The sequence below is a fragment of the Cannabis sativa genome, chromosome 8 (assembly GCF_029168945.1).
Source record: "Cannabis sativa cultivar Pink pepper isolate KNU-18-1 chromosome 8, ASM2916894v1, whole genome shotgun sequence".
NCBI lineage: Eukaryota > Viridiplantae > Streptophyta > Magnoliopsida > Rosales > Cannabaceae > Cannabis > Cannabis sativa.
In genome coordinates this window covers 43,396,500-43,406,859 of record NC_083608.1, presented here as the reverse complement: position 1 = coordinate 43,406,859, position 10,360 = coordinate 43,396,500, and the positions used below count along the sequence as shown (strand labels likewise).

Genomic DNA, 10,360 nt, shown 5'->3' with positions numbered 1-10,360 from the left:
TACTCTGCAACAGAAGAGATCTAGGATTAGAGAACTAAAAGGAAGGAGACATTGTATTCCGCTGCCATTATTGTAAGGTTTTCTACATCCATTTATGTATTTGCATTATTATTTTAGGAATTACGTATTTAGGATATTAGATTAGTGATAATCAACATACTTGAATAGTAAATTAAGATCCTAATTAAAGATTTTCTAACACAAAGTGCATTCTTCCTTGGACATCTTAAAACTGATAATGCACTTATTGGTTTTGAGTGCATTAATTCTTTGAAAAAGAAAAAAAAATAAAAGGTGATGGTTTTCTACACTTAAACTTAACATGTTTAAAGCCTATGATAGGATGGAGTGGAGATTTCCAGAGAGCATCATGTTGAAACTTGGGTTTCATATGGATTTGTCAGAAAAAGTTCTTAATTGTATCTTTTTGGTGGAATATTCTATTCTCCTGGATGAGAAGGTCATTGGCTCCATTACTCCTCAACGTGACCCTAGGCAAGGAGATCCCATGTCTCTTTACTTATTTTTACTTTGCATGGAGGGCCTTTCGGGTTTGGTGAATCGAGATAATAGTTTTCTATTTGGTTTTCCTTGTGGTAGAGGTGGCCCAATGACCTCCCATCTGTTGTTCGTTGATGATAGTTTTTTTTTTTTTTTTTTTTTTTTTTTTTCCAAGGCTTCTCATGTGTGTTGTCTGAGATTCAAGCAACTTCTACATTTGTATGGTGAAGCTTCATGTTAACTTGTTAACTTATCTAAGTCGGTTGTGTGCTTCAGTCCCAATGATACAAGGCGTGAAAGAGAAATATCAATGGATTTATTGGGTGTTGTTGCGGTAGATTTTCATGATAGTTATTTCGGTCTTCCTTATTTTGCGGGCCATAACAAAGCAGGCATGTTCAATTCTATTCGAGATAGGATTTGGAAAAAACTCAATGGTTGGAAATCTAAATTATTTTCTATGGCAAGTTAGGAGATTCTGATCAAGGCCATCATTCAGTCTATTCCTTCATATGCACTATGAATTTGTTTAAACTTCCTAAACATTTTGTTTAGAATATTCATAGGATGTGTGCTCGCTTTTGGTAGGGAAAATAATGTGAAAAAAATGTACTGGTCTACTTTGAATAAACTGTGCTTGCATAAAGAAGATGGTGGTGTGAGTTTCAAAGACTTACATCTATTTAATCAAGCTTTACTTGCGAAGAAAGCTACTAGAATTTACAATGTTTTGTTCTTCCCTGGCTGCCTAAGTTTTAAAAGGCTTGTATTTTAGGAGTATGAGCTTTGGTGACATTGTTTGTTCAAAGAAGGGCTCTTTTGTGTGGAAAAACTTTTTATGGGGTAAGGAATTTTTTGATTCTGGGGCAATGAACTTTTTGACTCTGGGCTTTTTGGAGGGTTGGAAATGGGAAAAATATAAACATATATTCAGACTATAGGGTCCCTTTTGCATCTCCTTATTTCATTTTCTTAGTGAGGGAAGCAAAGTCTCTTTGTTACGAGAGGCTTCAGGGGGTTGGGACTTGGGTTTGGTTCGAGGTCTTTTTCTCCCTAATGAAGTGGAAGCTATTTTATCTATTCCTTGGCTCTCCTTTGATGTGGATGATAAACTTATATAGAATTTTGAAAAGGTTGGTTGGTGGAAAAACAGTTGGACCTTGAACTTCTTCTAAAGTTGAGATTGTTTGCCTGACAAGTGTCTTCTTATTGGATTCTTGTGAAGATTAATTTGGCTCCTCATGGTCTCTTATCTGATGGTCTTTGGTCTCTCTGGGAGCTCCATGAAGAGACTAGCCATCATGCCATGTGGGATGTTCTACGATGTTGGCTTGGAGAAAACTATATGATTTTGATCTAGGTGATCTTCTTACCACTCATATGGATTTTCTTAGCTTTATTCATAATGTTATTGACCCTATCTCTAAGGATAAAATTAAATTAGTTATGATCATCATGTAGTGTATTTAGTTCAAGAAAAACAAAATGGTCCATAATAACATTACTTTGCCTCATAACTTGGTGGTGAATTGGGCTCAAGAATTTCTTTAGAACTTTCAACATAGCCAAGCACGGCATGTGCCTTCGCATTCTCGAGGACCGACAATTACTATGTCTTCAGATGAGGTAGTTTTGAAATGGCCTCCTCCTTTGGCTGGGTCTCTCAAGGTTAATACTGATGCTGCTATTGACACATCTAGAAATTGTAGTGGCCTTGGCATGGTGGTGTGTGTTTCTAAAACACAGTCCAAGTTCCAAGGGCCATGCGTGTGCAACCTGCATGCTCTTGGTTGCCAAATTCCATTTTTGACATATTTTGAATTTTAAAAGTCCAAATTGAGTGATTCAAAAGCCTAAATGGTTCATCTCTTGCTTCTGCTGTGTAGTGCCTAAAAGGTTGTCTTGATCCCGAAGTGGTAGAAGCTTTGGCTCTTCAGCATGCCATGATCTAATGTCATTGTTTCGGGTATGACAATATTATCTTTGAATTGAATTGCTAGAGTGTTGTACAAAAAGTGGTGAACAAAAGTATCTTTGATTTTTTCTATGGGTCTTGTTTTGAATGACATTGGTAGTCTTTGTAATAATTTAAAAAATGTTTATTTTTTGTACTGTTTTAGACATTTTAATGTTGTAGCCTATACTTACTAAAAATTTGCTTTAACAACCTCTTTTACTATTATTTAGTGGCTGAGTTATTTAAGTTGTATTCAGAACTTATTAATAACAAATGCTATTGAGTAATGCATTTACGCTCCTATTTTTTTTTTTTTTTTGAGTTTTATTATTTTTGGTGTTGTGAACTAATAAAGTATTTGTCATGTTATAATAATAAGATTGTTATTATACCCCAACACAATGTGACATCTTGTAATTACTAAGTAACTTTTCATATATTTTAAAATGCACTAATAATGATATTGACACCTAATTAGTATTTCAATAATCATTATAACAGTAATAAATAATAATAATAATAACAACAACAAAAACAAAATAGTTAATAATAACAACAAAAAGAAAATAGAGTATCTGAAATAGTAACAAAATATTTATGTCCAAAGTTCAAACACGTGCCATCTCTCCCAAAAACAAAAACGTATACACACCCACAACAAATGTTGATGCCTTCCTACACATTCCAACCACTTTGTTTTTCCCAATATGATTTCAAACCAAAACAAATTTCAAAAAGAAATGATAAGAAGAAAGAAAATATCAATACCGTCCTCATAACAGAACAAACTGTGAATTATGAACAAAATTAAATATCACCCAAAAAACAATAAATAAATAAATAAAACCTTTGTCTGTACTTCTTTTTCTTTGAACATTTCGACAGTCCTTCCTTGGTATGTGTAATCTTCAATTTGTTGGCTTGTTATTATTCAAGAACAGATTTTGGTCTTAGACCTGTACAAGAGCTTCTTCTTCTTGGAGCTTTGGTTATCAATGGTGAGCACAATCTTCCCTGGTTCACCTACTTTGAAGCTATTAGATATCACAGCTTCTTCTGTGGAATTAACCTTCCTTGCCTTTTGTACAATTACAGTGTAATGACCCTCCGTACTTGGCACGAATTCAGCACCATAGCTCACATTCCAGCCCAAAACTCGAAGTTCCCAAACCAAGACACTCGTCTGAATTAATCAACACAAACAATTCTCTAATCACAAACTAAAATATTGGTACAACACAAATATAGAAATTCATATTAGCTAAAAGTTTATATACCTCAGTGACTGGAATTTCAACTGTCTCTTTGGTAGATGGTTTTATGGTGACTTCTGTTACAGAGTCAGATGAGGTGAATTCCTGGTCACCATCTTGGCTCAAACCACCTTGTTGCACTGGAACTTGTTCAGGAGCTATGTATCTTTTCAATAAATACGAAACAAGTTCAGTATGATTATGATATATAAATATATATATATAAATATATATATGTATACATAGGATTCAAATAGAGAAAAAGTATTGAATTTTGACATACTTGAAAAGGGTGTCGGCAGATTTTGATGGACCAGCGTAAACAAATACACAGCTTGAAAAGAATGGTAAAACCAGCGAGTACTTCCCTGGAGAAATATCCACTGATCGGATAACTGCAATTCAGGTTCTCTATGACTAACGCTTTCCTTATTTGCTAAATTTTCTCTGGAAATTTGTAAACTTAATTTATTTTAATTGGTGAATGTGTAGGAAGCTTACTGGAGTATGGCATCTGCTCTCTCTAAAGTTGATGGAATTGATTACACTGATCCTGAAGAGGTCCAATTTTACTTTCATGCTACTGAGCCTCGAAATATCAATTTGGTAATGTTTTGTTTTACTTAACTATTCTTTGTACTTGGATTAGCTCGAGTTGTTGATCACAACTCTCATAGATCTGGATGCAATGGATGGGAAAAGTAGTGTTTCATTATTGGCAGAATGTTCAAGCTCTCCTGATGTTAATACTAGGTGAGCTATCAAGTACTACAATCCATATAACTGTATTTCCAGAACAAATTGATATCTTTGACGAGTTAAAGAAAAACCTTTACTCCTAATCAGCTTAGAGCTTTGTGAAATAGCTGAGAAAGAAATGTCTGATGGTCATTAATTCTAATATGATGTTGTTTGTTTGTTGCAATATTAAAATTAGAGTTCAAATATTCATATAAAATGAAAATCTGTACTTGTGAAGTGTCACTATTACAGATCATCTAAACATGTGAGAGTTGATATCTTGTTGAACATTTGCTTCTGTTATAATGTAAATCGCTCTTTGTTTTTGGCAAATAGGAAAGCATTGGCTAATGCATTGTCTGTAGCTCCATCCATGTGGACATCTGGATTGTAGTTCATGGCATTTCCCATTTTGTCCTCGCTTGTTCCACCTGCGATAGCAAGCACGATAGCCATACAACTCAAGGTGAGTTTTTCTTTTTATCTTCATCTTTTTCTTTTCTTTTCTTCTTTTATCAAATTGATTTATATTTATTTATTTGTTTGTTTTCAAAACTACAATTGTTCTACCCAATTACCATCTGTTTTTCTTTATTAGTACTGTTTTGATTATGGTAACTAAGAATATTTACAAACTACATCATTCTTTACTTTTGCCAGATGGAAGAGTTGGTCCTACTTTCAATCAAAATATATCAACTTGTTTGATTTAGGCCAATTGCATTGCATCATCAACCATTAAGAGTCATTGCATTGTATTTCGAGCGGTCTCCAATTGATTCATTTTTAATCCAACGGCTGAGAATTGTTTGGTTTGGGGGTCTGTGTGGGCCCATTTGGACTGTTTAATTTTGTCTCTTTCTTCAAACTTACTCACTATTTATATTTTTTTTATATATATATCTCTGTTTTATATTTGCAGATATGAGTGAGAATAGTTCATTTCTTTTGTCTCCTAATTTATTAAGCTCAGAAATATTAGAAGAAGATGATGATGTTTTTTCAACTGGTTACTTAGAAGATGCCTTGTTTGAATTCACTAAAAAATCAAAGAGAAGATGTTTATTGGTTTATACTGATCATAATCATAATCATGAAAATCTTCTCTCTAAGGTACTAATTATAATTATACTTCATTTTTATTATTATTATATAATAATTAATCAATTAATCTCAACTTGGGTTTTTATTTATTTTTTACAGAGTTACTTGGACTCATCAGCAACATCATCATCATCAATATCTAATTGGGAAATTATGTCATCTCATGATCACGAGAATAATTTCAATTTTATGACTCATAATTAGTGAGTTCATTATTTCTATAATTAATGTGCATTATTATTTGGAGAATTATTTTATATATTATTTTTTTTTTAATTTAGTAGCTATATGGATCTTGGTATTTTAGTTGCAATTTAAGTTGCTCTGTTAGTTTTTATATAGATTTTCGTAAAAATATATAAAAAAATTACTTTAAATATAAAAATAAAAAAACCTCTTATTATTATATATATTTAATTTTGTATAATAACATATTAATTATGTTTTTAATTTTGGTAATCATCTTAGGTGGGATAATTTTAAACAGAGGAGATGAAAACAATATCATCAATGTCAGAAGAAGAAAAATCATCACTTAATTCATCTTAATATGATAATAATAAGGACCCTTTTATCTTAATTTTTTTTGTTTATGTTTTGATTGAACATTGCTTATTCTAATTTCATGCATATTTTCTAATTTTCAGCATTAGAATAGATATGGATGTTGATATAGATCACTATACTATTCTTGGCCTACCAATGGGTGAGGATGGTGCTAATAAGCTTACAGAGAAAAAGATATTAAAGGTGTATACCTGTAACCAGATAAATTACCTGATAAGTTTTGTATTAGTTATTGTTCTTATTGTCCATATTCTGATATAAAACTTTCATTACTTGCACTACATTATTAATTTTAATCAAAATTGGACTTTGCATTATGTTATCTTGTACAGTTCTATTCTTTCATAAAACAGAGACTTCAAAGTCAAAAGGACCGCATGAGTTAAATTTGCATTTGGCTTTGATTGTTAATTAAAGTATTAGCATATATCTTTTATGTTGTTGCATAGCAGTTAAATATTATTAAGAATTACACAAAAGGCAAAACTAATGAGTAAAGAAACCAAATTATTCAAACTAATACGCTGAATGATTTTAATCGAAGATTCGACTGCAAAAAAAAAAATATATTATTAAAACTGTATATATATTATGTAATAATGAATTTGTGAACCAAATTATCATAAAGTATTTCATGATTTTAATTTTAACATTATTTAATGATATTTATTTTATTTTATAAATAATCTTTTTACTTTATTTTGGAATATGAACGGGATATATGACAAGACTCAATACTTTTATTTAAAAATTTTTACTTAAAGTCTTTGAAATTAATAAGTTTTTCAAAATTTACAATTTTATTTTAATATTCAAAATTCTAAACTCAACCTAGAAAAAAAACTAAGTGTATAACTAGATATATACGTACATTGTACGTAACTTTATGCTAGTATATATATAAATATATATATGTATACATAGGATTCAAATAGAGAAAAAGTATTGAATTTTGACATACTTGAAAAGGGTGTCGGCAGATTTTGATGGACCAGCGTAAACAAACTTGTTTTTAGTTCTCTGAGTCAAGAAAGGACTGATAACCCTACTGAAAGCCAAGTACCACCATGGAACGTTGATGAATACCTTTCAAAAAAATCCGATTTTGTTAGGATTACAATACAAACGTTGATAATATATAAATATTCATATATGCTGATTAAGGATACGTTACCTGTTTGGCTACGAACTCAGGATAATTGTCTTGAAGCAGTTGAATTGCTTGGCCAGTAACGAGCTCTTTGTTTAGAAAGAAACCAGGAGAATTCTTGAGATCATTGACCTGAACGATGGTTGAGATAGCAGTGGGATTGAAATCAAATTTCCTGATGCTCTTCTCCAAGAACTGAATCCTCCACTTGATGAACTTGGTCCGTTTCTCTTCATCGGAGAAGGTGTTCTGATACAATTCCATGTTTTGAAACTCGCCGAAAACATTGTAACAGACAGGGTGGCCTTCTTTATCAACTCCATGGCTGAAAACAACCTTATCCCAATCAGAACCAAGATCTTCCTCAATAAGGTCATCGATTCCGTACTCCTTGCGCCACTTGACGGTGTTCTTCAACATGGTGAAAGCCTCCTTAACTTTATAATCTCTGGCTCTAAGGAATTTCAAGAGGATCACGTCACTCCTGTCATCGGCCAGAAGGGGAATTCCCCAGATCGAAACCTCCTCCGGTGGGACACACACTTCTTGTTCTTCCTTTTCTTCTTCCTTCTTCTTCGGTTCCTCCGCCTCTGTTTTTGCTGATGAGGTTGCCTCATCGACTGGAGCAGGGGTTACGGATACGACGGATTCTTCGATTGCTTCCACAGTCTTAGCGCCATCGTCATCCACAGTCGCAACCTCGGTCACCACAACTACAGCCTTCTCTTTCTCTTTCTCTTTCTCTGGTTCAACCTTCGAAGCCTCTTGATCAACAGTTTTCACCTCTGTTTTCGCCTCTTCCTCATCTTTCTTCTTCTCTTCCTCCTTGGGAGGCTCTTGTTCGTCAGTTTTCTCCTCTGCCTTCGGCTCTTCCTCCTTCGGAGCCGGTGGCGGAGGTGGAGGAGCAGTAAACTGGTGCTTGTTAAGAGCATCACGAACGAGATTTTTGAATTCCTCAAGAGCCTTCTTCTGCAACTCCGGAAGCTCAGCAACTACATAGCTTTCCTCGTTACAAGAAACCGATTGAGGAACTGCTGTCTCCTCCTCAGCAGTTTTTGTTTGTTTCTCAGCCTCAACAACATCATCGGTGGTGGCAGGCTTCTGGGCTTCCTCCGGCTCAGGCACGGGTGCAGGTGGAGCTTCAGTCTGAGTAAGGGGTTTTTCTGCTTGAGGAACATCGGCAACGACAGTTACCACCTCGGCGGATGGTGGTGCTCCTGCCTCAGCTGCTGGGTTCTTTGATTCCTCTGTCATGGTGTATGGATCGTGGGTTAGAGAGAGAGAGATGATAGGGAGAGAGAAAGAGAGGATTGTGATTGATTTTTGGTTGGAGAAGAAAATGCGGGCTTTGTTATTGTTGTTGTTGACGTTTTCTAATGGCTAAAACCAGGCTGTGAGACAATTTTGCCAGCTAGCTTAGTATAAAATAATACGATACTAAATTTGTTTGAACAGAATAATATCAGACATAACGGTGTTTTTCAAAAAGGCAAAAAAATAAAAAAGCCAATAAGATAAGTATAAATGTTTGAAAAACGTTAAAATTGATTGTAATTGTCGTCATCATCCTAAATACTACCAAAACCACTTACTATTATTATCTTTCGTTTCAACCTATTAGTTTTATTTGTAATCATTTGCGTTACGGCCGGTTTCAAGTTTTGTGTGAAAAATTAAAATTGTACATTTTTTTTTAAAGAAATATCAATGTATTCAGTTTTCTCTTCAAAAAAAATTTAGGGCTATTCACCCTTAAAAGACTCCTATTTATTTCCGTATCTAGAAAAATTTTTTAGTCTATTTTTTTTAGGTTAATTTCACAAATGCACAAAAACAACAAAAATACGGTTTCACAGAATTTTAAACATTTTTACGATTTTTTTGATTTTATTTACATAAAATACGGTCTTTTTATGTTAAAATTTTGTTCATTTGTTGTTAATTTTTTATTATATGTATGTTATTTTTTGTTATTTTTTTGTTGTTATTTTGATGTTATTTTCATGTTACTTTTATGTTGTTTTCTTGTTGATTTTATGTTGTTTTCGTGTTATTTTTTAGAAAACCGTAAAAATGTAAAAAAACATTCTTTGAATGTAAAAATGTAAATATTTTATAAAAAATGGTATCTTATGTAATTATTCTTTTTTTTTTTATATATTCATGCATGTTATAGTTATTTAAGATATCTTACAAAATTTTGAAAAATTCAGAATAATTTACAATATAGAAAACAATATTCAAACAGTCTATTTTACACGCGTATAAAATAAAATAGTCACGCGTACAACACACTGCTTAAATGTAATTTTTAGTGTGTTAAACTTTTCCAAATTTCTTAAAATTTCGTAGGATTTCTCAAATAACTATAATTTACATGATGATGAGAAAAAATTTGAATTTTTTCCAGATACTAAAACAGAAAGAGATGTATCACTATACATTATTAAAAAATATTAGGAAATTCTATAATATACCCCCTTAAAAGGGATACGCCGATACATCTTTCTCTATTTTAGTATCTAAAATAATTTTTTAGTCAAATTTTTTGCCAAGATCATGTAAATTATAATTATTTAAGACATCTGGTAAAATTTTAAAAAATTCAGAAAAGTTTAACACGCCAAAAATTGTGTTCAAGCAGTGTGTTGTACGAGTAATTATTTAATTTTATACGCGTGTAAAATAGACTGTTTGAACATTATTTTTTATATTGTAAATTATTCTGAATTTTTCAAAATTTTATAGAATATCTTAAATAGCTATAACGTACATGAATATGAAAAAAAAAACAAGTAGAGGTGCATCAGTATGCATTGTGAAATCATCCAAAACAAAATTTATTATATTATATACTTTAAAGCTATCATATGCTTAGACCGTTACAAGTACTCCTACTCTCAAATATGAGGTGTCAAATTCAAATCCTTATTCCCAAAGTAAAAGAAAAAATACTTTATTTTTTATTTATTATTTTTTGTCACTAATTTATTTATTTATGTTTGAAATATTCCAAATTCATTAAATAGAATTAGCTATCAAAGTAGTTTGTAATCCAGCCGAAACAATTGTAAATACAACCAATAT

At 32.2% G+C, this 10,360-nt stretch overlaps 2 protein-coding genes across 10 annotated transcripts; one reads left to right on the top strand and one right to left on the bottom strand.

The window, feature by feature from the left end:
- Window positions 1–3,008: 3,008 nt before the first annotated feature.
- On the bottom strand, window positions 3,009–8,995 carry LOC115699694 (patellin-3). 2 transcript variants are annotated; one of them, XM_030627220.2, is made up of 4 exons: window positions 7,298–8,995; window positions 7,085–7,209; window positions 3,736–3,877; window positions 3,009–3,641 (listed from the first exon to the last, which is right to left on the bottom strand). In XM_030627220.2, exons 1-4 carry the CDS (start codon window positions 8,525–8,527, stop codon window positions 3,390–3,392), a joined length of 1,749 nt encoding a protein of 582 aa, XP_030483080.2. In that variant the 5' UTR covers window positions 8,528–8,995; the 3' UTR covers window positions 3,009–3,389. The 2 variants fall into 2 exon arrangements, with proteins under 2 accessions (XP_030483080.2, XP_060957965.1); XM_061101982.1 differs by having other exon boundaries at window positions 3,009–4,883.
- Window positions 4,035–7,042, top strand: LOC133029955 (uncharacterized). 8 transcript variants are annotated; one of them, XR_009683882.1, is made up of 5 exons: window positions 4,045–4,117; window positions 4,204–4,272; window positions 4,361–4,464; window positions 4,789–4,918; window positions 5,113–7,028. XR_009683882.1 is itself a non-coding variant. In XM_061101984.1 (3 exons), the coding sequence occupies exons 1-3, from the start codon at window positions 4,850–4,852 to the stop codon at window positions 6,382–6,384; spliced, it is 354 nt and encodes a 117-aa protein (XP_060957967.1). In that variant the 5' UTR covers window positions 4,790–4,849; the 3' UTR covers window positions 6,385–7,042. The 8 variants fall into 8 exon arrangements, 1 of the variants encoding a protein (XP_060957967.1); XR_009683884.1 differs by lacking the exon at window positions 4,045–4,117 and having other exon boundaries at window positions 4,197–4,464; window positions 5,113–5,565; window positions 5,656–5,759; window positions 6,204–7,030; XR_009683887.1 differs by lacking the exon at window positions 4,361–4,464 and having other exon boundaries at window positions 4,035–4,117; window positions 4,204–4,317; window positions 5,113–7,038.
- Window positions 8,996–10,360: the final 1,365 nt, after the last annotated feature.

Bases quoted from the DNA above. Each gene is read 5' to 3' on its own strand.
- LOC133029955 (XM_061101984.1), top strand. From the start codon at position 4,850: ATGGCATTTCCCATTTTGTCCTCGCTTGTTCCACCTGCGATAGCAAGC. The intron at 4,919-5,655 runs GTGAGTTTTTCT...TATTTTTTACAG, and splicing joins CGATAGCCATACAACTCAAG to AGTTACTTGGACTCATCAGC. The intron at 5,760-6,203 runs GTGAGTTCATTA...TCTAATTTTCAG, and splicing joins AATTTTATGACTCATAATTA to CATTAGAATAGATATGGATG.
- LOC115699694 (XM_030627220.2), bottom strand. From the start codon at position 8,527: ATGACAGAGGAATCAAAGAACCCAGCAGCTGAGGCAGGAGCACCACCA. The intron at 7,210-7,297 runs GTAACGTATCCT...TTTTTTTGAAAG, and splicing joins CTGAGTTCGTAGCCAAACAG to GTATTCATCAACGTTCCATG. The intron at 3,878-7,084 runs GTATGTCAAAAT...TTTATTGAAAAG, and splicing joins TCTGCCGACACCCTTTTCAA to ATACATAGCTCCTGAACAAG.